Source organism: Oryza brachyantha, chromosome 4, assembly GCF_000231095.2.
Source record: "Oryza brachyantha chromosome 4, ObraRS2, whole genome shotgun sequence".
Lineage (NCBI taxonomy): Eukaryota > Viridiplantae > Streptophyta > Magnoliopsida > Poales > Poaceae > Oryza > Oryza brachyantha.
The window spans coordinates 8,010,160-8,026,703 of record NC_023166.2 but is presented as its reverse complement, the minus strand read 5'-3'; the positions used below and the strand labels follow the sequence as shown (position 1 = coordinate 8,026,703).

The window sequence follows — 16,544 nt, the reverse complement described above, 5'->3', positions numbered from 1 at the left end:
AAACTAAAAGTTTAAATTTTAGCTTGTAAACATAATTGAAGGGAAAAGAGGAGGCTCTTACTTAGACGGCTGCTTCTGAAGATAAAAATTTTCGCTGCCAGTGTTTATGTGGAAATATTTATTGCAAAAAGGCCACGACCGTCTCTTTAAAAAAAATCATGCAGACTGTCATCGACGCACTCACCCTTGCCTTGGGTCATTGGGTGTACTGCACACAGGCGGTGGCACTGGTAGATCGTCTTAGCAGTTTGCAGTCTGACTTGGTAAATCAAAGTCACGAGTAGTTGTGTCGATCCATAATTCCATATACTACTTTTTTTTTTCTGGGTTAGAGGGTGTTTAGATTGACAAAATTTTTAAGAGAAATGTCACGTCAAATGTTTGACCGGATGTAGAAAGAGGTTTTGGATACAAATGAAATAACGAATTTCACGGCTAGCCTGAAAACCGCAGACGAATCTTTTGAGCCTAATTAATCCATCATTAGCACGTATTGTTTACTGTAGCACTTATAGCTAATTATGGACTAATTAAGCTCAAAAGATTCGTCTCAAGATTTCTTCCGTAACTGTGCAATTAGTTTTTTGGTTTATCTATGTTTAATATTTTATTTAGGTTTCTAAAAATTTGATATAATGTTTTTTGAAAAAAATTTGAGAACTAATCAAGCCCTTAGTCAGCAACCATGTAGGACAGCCAGTGCTGACCTGTCTCTCGTCGTCTACTCGTCTTTATATACGAACCCCCACGTTCCTCGTCGAAATGAGCTTGCGCAAGTGAGTGACAGAAAGAAAGGCACGGTACAACGAAGCACAGCTCATCCACGAAGAGCAGCTATGGTTGGTATTCGCGCAGCATTTTGTGGAAGTATCTGCCTACTGGTGCTCTTGCTTAGCCCGGCGCTCGCCGCCGAGCCACCCGCCGGTGGGGCGACGGCGACGGCGGACAGCCGGAACACCAAGTGCGGCGGCGTCGACATCCCTTACCCGTTCGGCATCAGTTCAGGCAGCTGCCCCGTGGAGCCTGGATTCGAAGTCGACTGCACCGACACCGGGAACGGCGTCCGGAAGCCGTTCGTCGGAAATCTCGAGGTCATCTCCCTGCAGAATGGTTGGGCCCGGGTGATGAACCACATATCCTCTTCCTGCTACAACTCCACAACCGAGCAGATGAATCCCGCCGACCAGTGGATTCTGAAACTGACGGGCACGCCCTACAGGCTCTCGGACTCCGCCAACAAGTTCACCGTCGTCGGGTGCCGGACGGTGGCGTACATCGCCGACCAGGATGACGTGGGGAAGTACATGAGCGGCTGCGTGTCGGTCTGCCGGCGAGGTGAGCTCACCGGCGTGGCCAACGGCACCTGCTCCGGGATAGGCTGCTGCCAGACGGAGATCGCGATGGACCTCGATTATTACCAGGTGTTGTTCGACGTCAACATGAACACGTCGGGGATCTACAACCGGACCCCCTGCAGCTACGCGGTTCTGATGGAGTCGGCCAAATTCACCTTCTCGATCAGCTACCTGACATCACCACTGGAGTTCAACAACACCTATGGGGGCGAGGCGCCAGTGGTGCTTGATTGGGCCATCCGGAGTGCCAGCAGCTGCAAGGACGCGGAGAAGAATCTCAAGTCATACGCTTGCAAAAGCCATAACAGCGTGTGCCTCGACTCCTCCAATGGGCCTGGCTACATCTGCAACTGCTCTACAGGATACCAAGGCCTCTTACCTTGAAGGTCCCGATGGTTGTCAAGGTGAGCATGCCTTATACTTCTACATATGTGATTCGTGCTACTAGATTTCTTGAGAGCGTGAAAATGCTTTAATTTGCCATGCGCCGGGTGCATTACAAGCCAAATTTTAAATTTTTAACTTTAAATTTGGAGTTAATTTTAAAGTTTTTTAATCAAAATTTATTTTTCCGTATCAACTTTTAAATCACTAAGAATATGTATTTACGAATTATTTTTTCTTTGTAAATATGTCATTTGACTTTTTTATGAGAAACACAAACAATCACCGCGCTCTTAGCTTGGCATAGTTTGGATAGTATCTTAGCCATGTGCACAAGCCGGTGTCTCTTGAGCTAGAACGTTGTCTCACACATGTGGATGTTCTAAGATATTGGCATACCCAAATACACTATCTTTGACCATAAGTGTATTTAGATTTTGTCTCACCAATAATATATATTTATAGTCTACTTACTATCTTTCTGTCCAACTATATTTTATCTATTTTTTTCATTTTACCCTACCATTTTTCCACTCCTAACTAGCACACATTTAATAGGGATACAAATGTTATTTTACCTTGCTACTATGTTGCACTTTTATAGCTAGTAAAAATACACTTACGGAGCACGTAAGACTCAAAGGATTCTCTTAATTTGGCTTTAAAGCGTGTCTCAGAAACGTACATTTCTGGGAGCTGTTAAAAGCCTAAAGAAAACAACCATATGCTTAGGGCGATTGGCCAACGCCAAAGATATAATTAGCACTAGCTAGTCCTTTCATAGCACATGCTGCTGCGCTGGAATTCAAAATTTTTGGCCATAGGGTGTGCATGTTGATTTAGAAATTTTCTAGCCAACCACAAGGTTTCTCTTTCATATACTTGTGGTCACCTCTTCCTTGTAATGTGACCAAACAATTAATAAGCTAAAATCAAGGCAAATGGAGGTGACATCACTTGAAATTCACCAAACACCCAGCTCCCATTGATTTTTTTATTTTTTAAACTTCTTTAATAAATAGTTTTATTACTAAACCGAAGAAAAATATTTTCACCAGATGAACTTTTTCGTATCTTTTATGCAACACTCTTTGAGATGTACGTAATTTTGTACTTCCTCTAATTGGCTTTATAATTTATTGTAGATATTAATGAATGTCAAGATCTTAACAAATACTCTTGCCATGGAGAATGCCGGAATAAACCTGGCGGTTTTGACTGTATCTGTCCGACTGGTGTCCAAGAGAACTTTTCACGCGAAAAGCACGGGTGACAATTGGTAAGGACATGTTACAATTCTGCATTCTGCATCGTATGATCTGTTTGATCTGGTCCTAGACAATTCGAGTTTATGGCTCTGTTTTTTGAGGCCAGATTAATACTCTTCTTTTGGGTGTATATTTTTTAAGCTACTAAATAGTATATTTTCTGAAAGAAAATTTTTTATTTAAAAGTTTGTAATATCACATTTCTAGATTATATTTTAGATTTTATAGTTTTTAATTTTATCGTTAATGCTATTAAATGGCTATAAAAACTAAATAAGCTTTCATCTTTCATCAACCAAAATAACACGAGCTATGCTATTTTAATTAACTATAAAGGTGCAGACCGGCAGACCCGGCACATATGTACGGGCACCGTATATAAATTTTCTTCCTATATAAAGCACGAACTTTAATGTAAGTGTAAATAACAATCTAAGGGCAGGCTAAAAATTGGATGTTTTCCTATTTGAAATGAGTGCTTAGTGTGGTTCCCTTTCTTCTATCTGACAAAAAAGCACTTATAGACTTTTAGATAAAATATAGACAGCTTTTTCTTGCAGCAAAAGAAGAGATTAATTTCATTGGTACACAACAATAACCTAATAATGCGGAACACATTCATATTGTGGATGGACGTGCTATGTTATTTTTTAAAATAATGAAATAGCGTTTCGGCCTTTGCTCAACGAGCTATGCTATGCACCTCTAATTAGTTGTCATGAATACCTAGCTCTAGCTCTTGTATCCTATGGAGTCCCGATATGAAAAGCAAGGAATATTAGAGTTGTCTTGATATGATCACGTAAGGGCATGATGCAATGATCACCAAATTAAGAACGGAATAGAGGTGAACATATAGGTAATAATTAGTACAACTTTGTGATGGATTGGTCTGTAGGTGGGATTAATAATATTGAAATGTGCTGGGATACATATGATTGATGGGCTAGGTTATTACCAAGTAGTGACCGTAAATTGGACAGCACACATAAGGGTTTTTTTTTCGCCAACAAAACAATCCATAGGCAGTTTTTTTGTTTGTTATACATGAATGGACAAATTAAAGGTTGCATTTACTCCATGTGTTGTTTTATTAATTACGGTTTCGGACATCAAGTGGTCTCAAAGCACATGCTTGATCATTATTTGCTTTACCAACCATATACATATAGTACTAATATAAATATATTAAATATTTCATCGTATGCAAGTGTAATTCATGAAAAATAATGTCATTTTAATGTATCGAATCTTAATATATTTTGCATATATTAGTGAGCTAGGATGTCAAGGTTTACTATATGCATTCTAAGGCATTTTATTCATATTCTATAGAAATAAATTTACTATGCATGCTAATAATCTATATTCTCACAGTTTTATAATTTTTTTACTGTACGGATGGTATGCAAAGTGTGTGCGGGGCTTTGAATGATAGATATATCATGGCTCCCATATTTTAGTTTTTGGTTATGCTTATAAGCTAAAATTTGAATTTTTTTACCTTAATTTTAGAGATGATTTTTGGGGGTTTTTTTCATAGTTTGTTTTCAAGTCTTGGCTTTTAGATCGCTAAGAACACATAGATAAAAGTTGTATTCGTATTTTTTATGTTTACAACTATACCGTTTGTTTTGATAGGTAATATGGCTGTACAGGTCTTGATAGGTACTTTCAACTACAAAGAATATATGTAATGATGCAAACGGATTGTGACAAGAGAATACATAATTTTTTTAATGGAAAATCGCAAAATTAAAAGTCATCAGTGGAAAATCACATATTTAGGGTCCTGTCGAACCGCTGTAGTTCGATAAGACCCCTATCGAACGACCAGCCAGAGATCGGACTAAATCGTCAGTGCTGCAGTTCGACAGGACCTGTCGAACTGCCCCCTTTTCGACAGGGGGGCCTTTCAAACTGCGGAAGTTAGACAGACCCTGCTTGCTCAGTAGTCGAATGGGTCATGGGCTCTGTCGAACTCCCTCCGTTCGATGGGCCCCAGTCGAACGCCCACCACTCAATAGACCCTTAAATTTATGATTTTCCCCGAATAGTCTCTACTTTTGTGATTTTCCATTAAAATAATGTTAATTCTAAAAAAAATCAGACAATACATGAGTTATGGACCCGTAGTCTAAATGATCAGCTATGCAAATTACATACATAGCCATGCCACATCGGATTTCATCTGAATTACCTTGCTGTCTTATACACGTTCTTTATTTTTTTAAGAGTAAATTTACTCGTCATTTAATTAACATATATAACACGTTATTGGTCAAACTAATTAAATGCACATTATTTTCTTTGATATTAATCTTCGTATTATAGAGTTTCTAATATGTATACTTACCTTGCAAACTCTAAAGTACTTCTTATGGATTTTTAAAGAAGAAAATATAAGCTGACTTTTTTTCATGAAAAAATAGAAGAACTCAGAAACCCCGAAAAGGCTAATGTGCGATGTTTGTGCGCATGTTAACCCGGGTAAACACTTTATATGTATACATAAAATTTTTCATATAAACCTTCTACACTTTATATATACAAACTTTGTATATAAAACTTTTTAGTGTATAATATATTTTAGGTACATTTTTAAGACAATATATTTCATGTAGATATTGTTTACTGCATACTTTATATGCTATAAATTTGTTTGCATGTATAAATTTTCTCTAAATAAGATTTTTAGCATAAAGATGAAACTTTATAAATACAAACACAAATTACAAACAAATTGTATATTTAAATTTATTTCTGTATAGACTGTTCGCACGGGTGGACTTGCCCTGAACGACGTTCGTCCGTTAGAAACCCAGTCTTTGTAGACCTCGTTATAAACACATTCATTAAATCTTCACACTAATGCCAAGTCTTTGTAGGCCATCATATCTGACTAATGTCAAATCTTTGTTTCTCTAGGAGTTGTTGTCTGTGTATTAGCTGGCCTCTTTGGTTTCCTTGGATGGGAAGTGATTCGGCACAAACGGAACATTAGAAAACAAGCTCTGTTAAGACAAACCGATGAGTATTTTCAGCAACATGGAGGCCAAATATTGCTAGAAATGATCAAAGCGGATGGAAACGTTGGGTTCACCCTCTACAAGAGAGAGGACATCGAGACTGCCACAAATAACTTCAACAAGGCACACATCATCGGTGAAGGAGGCCAAGGAACAGTTTACAGGGGAGTCCTGGATGGAGTTGTTGTCGCAGTAAAAAAGTGCAAGGAGATTGACGAGAGTAGGAAGATGGAGTTTGTGCATGAGCTGGTCATACTCTGTCGTGTTAACCATCCCAACATTGTCAAGCTGCTTGGTTGTTGCCTCCAATTTGAGGCACCCTTGCTTGTCTATGAGTTTGTGCAAAACAAAACGCTGCAGGAGCTCCTAGATCTCCAGAGGAGTAGGCGGTTCCATGTCACACTAGGAACCCGCCTAAGGATCGCTGCAGAATCTGCCGATGCACTTGCACATCTCCACTCTCTGCCACACCCAATACTAAATGGTGATGTGAAGCCAGCAGATATCCTTCTCGCAGAGGGCTTGGTTGCAAAGGTGTCTGACTTTGGCTGTTCCACGATCAATGAGAAAACTCAGGTTGTGGCCAAAGGCACACTAGGGTATATTGACCCAGACTACATTCTAGAGTACCAGCTCACCGCCAAGAACGATGTGTATAGTTTTGGAGTCATTCTTCTCGAGCTTCTAACCGGTAAGAGGCCACTGTCAAAAGGAAGGAAGAGCTTGACACTGATGTTTCAGGAGGCCATGGAGGATGGCACACTTGTCGAGCTCTTTGATAATGACATCGTTGATGAGGCAAACATTAGAGTGATGCGCCAGGTCGCAGAGCTAGCGAATCAATGCTTGGTTGTTCCGGGCACGACAAGGCCAGCCATGGCAACGGTGGCGGCAAAGCTCCGCCAGTTAGCCCTTGCAGATGAAGTGCAGCGATGTCCACCACAGCAGCCATTAGTCCTTGAGGATCTGAGCTATATGGAAATGGGTAGCACAATGTCCACTTGGTATGGTCAGAGCAGGACCAGTGGGGTTTACAGCCTTGAGGACAAACCTGTGCTAAGCGTAGAATTCGCGAGATGATCTGATATATTTATATGTTGATTCCCTGTTCATTTGTAGGTGTGCATTTGATTCGATGTTCTTCCATATTTGGAGCCGTAGGAGCTGCTTAGTTATTTGGTACTGTGAAAGGTTGATACGTTGTAAGACACTGTAGCACTAAGTGTGTGTTGTACAACTAAGAGTAAATTAGAAAAAATAGCGTTTTTAAAAAATATATTCTTTTAGGGTAACAGAAATCCTATTAGTAGTACAACTTGCACCATATAACCATATATTTAAGTGTTTCATGTACATATTATATCTGGGCATATTGCAGCCATATTATCGAAGCATGGGAGAATTAAACCAACATAATTAATATTTCATAGATAATAACATTTGAAGTAACCAGATATATTTAACATGTGTAGGGGAAGAGTTTTGTGAAACCTTCGAACTATTGCATCTGGGGTTACATGCCATAGTCATAATACCATTAGTTTTTCATAGAGGCTGACTCTGGTGCATTTTACTGTAGCAGAATTTAATTCATACCGTTGATCTATTTTTATCGGATGGCTATGATTAAATGATACTACCAGCAATATTAGGTGTAGTAGAAATTTGAAGGGTAATATCGTCATTTTTATAAATACTGCTAATCAACTAATTAGCAAAGTATAAAAATATTATTTTTCTACTAGTAGTATAATATTACCAGTAAAATGCACCGGAGAGTTGCCCTTTTTCATAACTTCGACTATAAAGAATATGGTTTCAAAAATTAGGTTCACGAGTATACGAAAGCATAAGAAAATAGCTAGTCGTGGCAGTTATATGGGTAATGGGTGAAAGAATTTTTCATTGTGGAGACACTTATATGGCAGTACTAGTGAAGAGTTTTTGGTACGTTGATCCATATCATAGTATCTATTTTATCATGTTGTGATCCTATCAAAGAAAATGGCGCCGACGACCTAGTATTCTAACTTTTATGCTATCCTGATCTAACACATCGAGTTGGAGGCGAGGACGGACGTCGCCACCCCCTAACCGCCCTGAAGCTCCAATATCGCCAGGGCAGGCGTGCGGGCTAACCTCATTTTTCTTCTCTGATGTGGATTGATTTGGAATTTATTTGGCATGTTCTTTAAACTTCTAAACATTCTCATCTGATCTTTAGATCTAAAGAGATTTCAACTTTTGAATAATAATTTATACACTCAAATTCTAAAAATTCTGAAATTCACATCAGAAAAGAATGCCATCTATATCGATGCACAGGCTGCTAGCAAGCAAGCCCACACTAGGAGCTCTGCCCCTGGCTGCCGCTGACAAGCTGGGGAAATTGACTGACTCATTGTTTGGCTTTTTTTTTTTAAAAAAAGTAAGCAATATGATGTATTTATAAATAAAAAATAATATATAAATAAAAATTATATATATATTATTAGTGATCTAAAAGTATATACTAAAAAATAAACTATGATAAAAAATTCAAAAATTAATTCTAAATTTAAGATTAAATTTTTAAATTTGACTTATAACTATAAACATAAAAGGGAAAACGAGGACTTAGAATCCACCAAAACCAAGGCCGTGTTCAGTAGTAGGATAAGCAACCCGTACGAAAAACATAGTAATAGATTAGTACATGATTAATTAATTATTAATTAAAATTAAAAAATATATTAATATGATTTTTAATTGAACTTTCTAATAGTAATATTTTTTTACAGAAAAACACAACCATGCGTGTGAAAAGGAGTAAACCTGGCTTACTTAGCTGACCAAACAAACGCGGCCTGGTCAGTGCGGGAGGTGGCCTTCTAGCCCAAGCAGTGCAACGGCCTGTCCCTCCGGTTGTCAAAAAGCTTGCGAGACTTCCTATTACTAACAAGGTTTAGGCCCATTTGGATTGGAATGCCAGAATATTCTCCAAAACCTGTCCGGGGCACTCAGGTCTTGTCTGCCAGCTAATGGAATAAACCCAGCGAAATAGCTCCCCATGGGGCTGTTCTATGTGACATTAGGGGCATGTTTGAAGAGTTTTTAGATTCTAAGAAGCAATTGGTTAGTAGTCAGTTTCTGAGAATCTAGAAAAACTCTTAAATCCAGCTTCTCTAGCTTCGTGATTCTTAGTTCATTTTTCAGAATCTATAACTATAGATTCTCAGAAGTTGTGGACCGTTTGGGGTAGTTTCTAGCATAAGCAGCTTTTGGTAAAAGCTGTAGTTACGAGAGCTCTCTAAATAGGCCCGAGGAATCCTGGAGGGAAAAAAAAATCCAATGCATCATTTCGAAACGCCTCCCACAAGGGAACATTCCCTTGCGTCCGTTCAGAGCTAGGGATCAGATCAGTTCAAATAGTTAGGCCTTTAATTTAAAAAAAAATTTAAAAACATCACATCAGACATATGGACACACTTTAAGTATTAAACGTAGTCTAATTACAAAACAAATTACATATTCCGTCAAGAAGCTGTGAAACGAATCTTTTGAGCCTAATTAATTCGTCATTAGTATATGTTGGTTACTGCAGAACTTATGGCCAATCATGCACTAATTAGGCTTAAAAGATTTGTCTCACGATTTCCCTGTAATTGTACAATAGTTTTTATTTTCATCAATATTTAATGCTCCATTTAAATGTACAAAATTTGATGGAATGCTTTTGGGAAACCTTTTTGAGAAGTGAACGGGGCCTTACTGGTCCATATGATTTTTCAGAAATGGATAGTATCAGGGAAATATTATTTTAGGAGCAATTATAATTCTTGACAATGTACCTCTAACTACTAAAACTTTGCTACCTTGATATAAACCAGAAGTATCAATTTTATACTAGAAAATACTTTCTCAGGTATGATAGAATTATAATATATTTTTGTGGGATAGTCTCAGATATAAAAATGGATTCGAATATTTTTTCATAAATGGATATATATACTGTAAGGCTAGTATCTGGTGAGCACCCGATTCAATGAGAAACTATTTGGATATTTGTTGCGATGGTTATTTGGGTAGTTTCATGAAAATATCCAGTTCATACTAACTTATATTTTAAGGCCATACATATAGCCCAAATCAGTTGTCATTTTTTATTTGTAAATATGGCATCTTACTACAAAATTACATGTGGTGCACTAGTATTACCTTCATGTTTTATTTTAGAATTAAATTATAAAATAGTAATTTATGGTTTAAGATGGGGACGACTTCATATATGTTAGTTCTAAATTTAAATTTGTTGGTTTTTGGAAAAAAAATAAACTAAAATATATGGCAGTAAAACTGAAGAGTCATATTATATAATGTGACCTATTTTATTAATATAAATTGTTAAATATGATATTAGTAAGATCTTGACCCACATCTGATAAACACACTAAGTACTATGACAAAATGTTTAATGAGTTCCTTCGCAAGATAGAAATAATTGAATGCCCCAAGTGGAAGTTGGAACTGATGGAGGCATCACACCTATCTTTCACTTCTACTTATACATATAAACCAAAGTTTGGGGTTTATTTTGGATTGTTTTTTACTAAAATTTATTTTTCAGCCTTAGCTCTAAATTACTAATAATACATATATAAAAGTTTTATTCATAAATTATTTTTCATTTATAAATATGTTATTTGGTTTTTTTTTTCACGAAACAGCCAAAGAATCACCATCGTTCCTCGGAGTAGAACCAACCGCCTTGCACTCCACAGTCTTTATGACGTATGCATGAACGTCATTCAGGATATATCAACCATAAATTGCCTTATTTGGTTGGACCGGTATGTCATCCCTCCAACTCAATAATAATCCCCGTCCAAAAATAAATCACCTTATCTCTGTATACTAATTCCGTGCACTTTCTCATGCAGTTAGAGTGTCCACGTGGCGCAATAACTGCCGTCCGATTATCCACAGCTTCTCGTCTCTTCCTGAGCCCTTGCAGGGTTTTTTTTTTCATTGTACGTTTGTACCTGGCTCCTCGTCTCTCACTTCTTTAATTAAATCACACCGCACCGGCTACTGCCTCTTAAGACAAGTGTGGCTTCTTTTCTATATATAAATGAAACAATACCAACACTATTTATTAGAAAAATACATGTTGGATGTATTTTTCTACTATATGAATGCAGTACTAATAAGTATAGTAAATGACTATAAAAATAGTTTAGAATAACAATTATTAAATAAATTAATTTTAAAACATAATGTATAATTAATCATTATATTGATTGAGCATATTTTTATTTCGGACTTTTCCCTCCTAAAACAAGTGATTTACACGTAAGACTAATATATTTTCCTCCTATTTTCTGTAGTATTTATTAAATATGCAATCAAAAAATAATCCAATAGATATAATAGAGAAGAATGCAAAAAAGAAAGGAAGACTAATAAGGTTATAAATAATAAGAAAGAAGAAACGAAAGAGAAAAGATAATATACATATTGCAGATAATAATATTAATAAGCATAAGGTTGAAAGATAAAATGTTTGTACAAAATAAAAACTCCAACAAACTAATAGAAACACCAGAAAGTATATTAAATACAAATACAAATATCTATTCCCAAAGAAACACTGACTCAAATTCAAAAATAACAAGAAACAAAACAGGGAAAAGAAAAAACTTTATAACATAAATCATATTGAAAACATAGCCCCAAAAAGTATGTATATAGACCATACAAATTCGTAGTAACCATCGTTCAATGGTATGATATCCTTTATGCCAGAATATATGAAAATAGATCATATGATATACTTTATGCCAGAATATATGAAAATAGATCATATGCAGGTACGCCAAATATAAATGTAAAAGCTATAATGCTATAATTGTGGTTTCTGGTAAGAAATAAGAGGCAAAGAAAAAAAATCAAATTATATATTAAAACTGATGTAAGAATGGTAAAATAAGAATACCATCGTACATCGTACAAAGAACCACTAACTATACTTAATAAATTAGTTAATAATAGGAAGGATAATTTATCAAAACATTTTATGCAAATAATTAGACAATATAACAACCTACTCGCTTTTACATCAATTGGCGGCCAAATAGATAAAAAATATAAATAATGGTAATGACCCATATATATATTTCGTGTAAATGGACATTATGCATCAACCTATTGGATCTCTTTTACCAAATCCTGATAATATTTCAAAATAGATTGGCCCATCAATGTTGCAGCGCGGCTTTCGCCGCGTGTTCTTTCTAGTGGGTTCTAAATATTGTCCTAAAATAAACCAATTACTACTTCTTATCTACCACTCACGTACAAATACTATTGTGGGATGGAGTGCTACCTTAATTGATTACAGACATGATACCAGACATGCACTTGAAATTAATAACTCCAAAACTTGTCTCTATGGCCAATAGTAGTTCTCCGAAATAATGACAGTGGTTATATAAAAATAGTCATTACAATTTGCAGTCCGCTAAAAACCTGCAAAGGACTGATCCAAGGCCAAAGAAAACAAAAATCTGCGCACGGTTGTCCCTTTGGACACACTATACAAACGCAACCGATTACAGGCATCTCAACAAGTGCATCTCTGACCGTTGAGACCCCTGCTGTTTGTATGACAAATCAATCAAACAAAATCAGCACTCCAAGTAAACAAGCAATCAATATATCCCTCTCACTCTATACAGCAAGCAACAAATCAATCAGCGTCCATTTAAACACCCAATTCAACCGTCTTGTACACACAGCAGAAGATTGATCCGGTCATGGCTCTTTCAGCACCTCAATAACCAAATCCCTAGCCCTGTGGAAGCACTTGGCAGAGAATCTCTCGTACACCATCTCGTACATCTGCAGGTTCATGTACGCGAACCTCATGTATCTGTCAATGCATTCTTCGTATCTCTGGTACAATGCTGGGATGGTCAGAACAGCCACAATACCTGCAAGCATAAGGAAAAGAAACAGCAAGCGCTTACTATGAATTATTCGAATGCTCAACCATCATGCGGCTAACATGATGGAAAAAAAATCATAGAAATCAAAAGCTGGGAGTTACATACTTGTGTAACACAAAGTGGGGAAATCGGTTAGGCTGCCAATGATAGACATGATCCAGAGGCCAAGGAAGACTTGATAAAATAGCACCGAGCTTTTCCCAAGCGCAATGTCATGGAAGGCGGCGAAGACTGTGTTGAGACCCGAATGCAGCAGGGCTGCCAGTTCATTCACAACCTGCTGCGAGACGTGCATCTCCGGAATAGGTGGCTCTGGCCTGTACCCCAATTTTGTTTGCACAACCAGCATCGCTTAAAAATGTTGCCAAAAGTGTCCACAGCGATGAGCGATTAACTCATCTGATTGAAGTAAAACACAGTAAGCTGTTTGCAAGACAATGCTTATTATCTACTCCTACCTTTTTTTTAACCCTTGCAAGGCGTCTTCTTGGCATTTCAGCTAACTAAAATTGCATCACCCACCAAACCTGATAGCAATATCACCTAGTTGGGTTTTCGATTGGCATAATTTTGGTCAAAGAGGAAGCATGTACGGTACCTTCCCTCTCAGTGAAGTAGTTGGTATTAATGATGATTAAATTGATGGAAGAATGTTAGAACAATAGTGAAAGGCCTGAAATGTCCGTTCCGTTGGTTAATTTAACTGATTTTCGATCCCCCAAAAATGGAAGAGCAATACAAAATCCATCTCGCGTGGAACCGCAGAGCAGGATGAGATCTGAGGATTTCCGTCTCACCTGTTGAGGAGGCGCGCGGCCTTGGCCCAGAGGAAGAGGACGGTGAGGAGGAGGAGCAGGACGTTGGAGGCGAGCGAGAGGAAGGTGTAGCCGCCGGCGCCGAAGAGCAGCCAGGCGGAGACGGCCGCCGCCAGCAGGGCGGCGCTCACGTCGCCCCGCCGCCACATCACCACGTCCCCGACTGCGACCGAAATCGAATCCATTCACCATCTCATTGCTCGATCAAACAAAGCCCTAGAAGCTGCTTCTATCTACCACCGGATCGAGACAACCTACCCAGTTCTCCGACGAGAGATGCGCCGCCGGACTCGCCGCGGAGGTCCATGGACGGCGAATCGGATGAATCGACGAAGCAAACGCGATCGAAGAAAGGAGATAAAGTGGATGATTTTTTTTTTTTTGGTGGAAAGCAGGACGAGGAGAGAAATGATCGAGATTCGAGAACTTTCCCCAAATGATTACTGTGAGCTGGACTTCCACTCAACGACCCAAGAACAGTCCAGCTCAGCCTGGCCGGTGGGCCATTGCCACGTTACAGCGTGGCAGTGGCCACGTCGGACGCTAGCTGCCGTGGAGGAAAAGAGGAAATAACAAGAGGACGGACAAAAGTGGTGGGCAGATATATAACTACTCACACTATTTTTTTATACTTTGTACGGAGTATTTGATAATTTTTTTATTTAAAGGGTTATATATTTATTAAGTAGTTATCTTGTTGCGCTTTGATTTAGTACTATAATTATTTCGAATAAGATTAAATAAGACGAACGATTAAACATGAATCACAAATTCAACAAAGTTAATAAATATAATCAAAGAAAATTGTTGCTACTATTAGATACTATGTGGTATTTTTAATAGATATGTGGACTCAAAAAACATAGCATAAAAACACAGTGAAATAAATTGAATGTCCATTGATATAAGTCTCAACTTGGCGTCGATTAGCATAGCCGTCGGTAGATAATCGAGCGGATAGAGTGGCAACTGCGACATTGGTAGGTTTGGGGCATTTATAGTCCAAAGCGCCCAAATAGGGTGGTCTCAAGTGCCATGTATGCTAAATTCCCGCATCAAGACAATTATTTTTGACAATGTTCGTAGCTTCGACATGTGTCTTATATTACTCATTTTAGTCCTCATCTTTTTCTAAATTACAAAGAAATCCAAAAATTTACACAACAACCCATAACTAAAAAAACAAATACTCCCTCCATATCGATAAAGGAAGACGTCCTGGCGATTTCCTCGTTTGCGAAAAGGAAGATGTTTAGGCTGTTGGGGGTATTTTGAACGCGATTGCCCTCCATTAATTACGCCGTCCGCTTGCGCTTCGTTTCATGTTGCGCGAAAGCCAAAAAAAATGGAGCCGCCGAGGGATCGAACCGGTGACCTCGTGGCTCAACCCTAGACGTGATAACTTGTGGCGTTGTGTTGTGTTTCGCGTTTGGTAACAGTTTCAGCAGTATTTAATAAGGGGAAACCAGGAAAACTACACCCTATTTAATGACTCCTTGGCATGCACAATCTTGTCCTAAACATCATCTATTACCAGTATGGAGGGAGTACTCGTTTCCTCCATCCAGCAAGCCCTATTCTCCTACCCAAACATGTGAGCAAAATCTGGACCTCTCTTCTCCATTACTCCTGTCTCCATCGCTAGAACGGTGGCCACTGCTCTCTTCACCCCAATCCTACTTCGATGGCTGCTCACTGAGCATGCCAGATGAGAAATCAAAGTTATCGAGCTGATGAAGCTTGAGGGCAGCGCAGATTTGTGTAGCACAGCTTGGCGGCTTGGGAGTCAATGGAGCTCAGGGGCAGGGGCATCGGTGCTTCATGAGGTCCCTAGAATCGCTTTCCGCTCTCCCTTCCCTTTGCCAACGTTGGTGAAGTGGCTCTGGCTCGGGCCGATGCGGATTAATGTCGCGGCCCCTTGTGGAGCTGGGGCAATGCAGATCGACACGGCGGCCTATTGCGACTCTCGTGCGACGAGGTAAATCGAGCATCATGCTCTACTATGGTCGCCACCCTTCTCCCTCCTTTCTCTGTTGCCACCACTGCTCCTTCTCCCTTCTCTGGTCATAGACGATGGGGTCTGGCTAGCGCACGATGTGGCGGAGGTGCAACTTCCCCAGCGCGAACCCCCATCATGCCCCTACGCCATTTCTACCAAGACAGCTCACATCTTGGAGAAGACATGTGCGCCCTAGAGAAGGTACTCACCTATCCTCTATCTCCTCACAGCAAACGACGGCGAACGTGATGTGGTAAGACCACTCTCTACATCCCCACACTATGAATAGCCTTATCACCTATCTTCGTTTGTTAGTCAGTCACACGGGTGGCTGATGGATCCCCTTGTGTTTGTCGAGGCGAGCGTCCACTAACCCAATTTAATCTCCTTATTTCATGCTCATGAGTAGGTAATTTTATCATGCTGTTAATCTACTTTTCCTTTAAGATAACGGATGATCATGCCTTTGCCTAATATATTGTGTTGAAGATTATGAATGATCATACCTTTGCATAGAAAAAAGGTTACAACCAATTATAACAAAGTTATAATTCAATATAGTCATAAGTAAATCAGAAATCAAAAGATGGCAAGAAGACAAAATACTAATGACACCAAACTCTAATGAAAATACATAACTTACTAAATAAGAATTGGTAAATTTCCATTTAAAATTGATGAAAAGTTACATGACCATTAATCTAATGG

General features: G+C 38.6%; 1 protein-coding gene and 1 pseudogene across 1 annotated transcript; one reads left to right on the top strand and one right to left on the bottom strand.

Moving 5' to 3' along the window:
- The first annotated feature begins 365 nt into the window (after positions 1-365).
- Positions 366-7,265, top strand: LOC102706936 (annotated as a pseudogene).
- A 5,295-nt stretch (positions 7,266-12,560) lies between these two features.
- On the bottom strand, positions 12,561-14,280 carry LOC102706652 (reticulon-like protein B12). The gene is made up of 4 exons (XM_006653240.3): positions 14,096-14,280; positions 13,820-14,000; positions 13,128-13,339; positions 12,561-13,007 (listed from the first exon to the last, which is right to left on the bottom strand). The coding sequence occupies exons 1-4, from the start codon at positions 14,142-14,144 to the stop codon at positions 12,829-12,831; spliced, it is 621 nt and encodes a 206-aa protein (XP_006653303.1). The 5' UTR covers positions 14,145-14,280; the 3' UTR covers positions 12,561-12,828.
- Positions 14,281-16,544: the final 2,264 nt, after the last annotated feature.

Excerpts from the sequence above, each read along its gene's own strand:
- LOC102706652 (XM_006653240.3), bottom strand. The coding sequence starts at position 14,144 with ATGGACCTCCGCGGCGAGTCCGGCGGCGCATCTCTCGTCGGAGAACTG. Across the intron at positions 14,001-14,095 it reads ATCTCTCGTCGGAGAACTGG|TCGGGGACGTGGTGATGTGG; the intron begins GTAGGTTGTCTC and ends TTTCGGTCGCAG. Across the intron at positions 13,340-13,819 it reads GCCGCGCGCCTCCTCAACAG|GCCAGAGCCACCTATTCCGG; the intron begins GTGAGACGGAAA and ends ATTGGGGTACAG.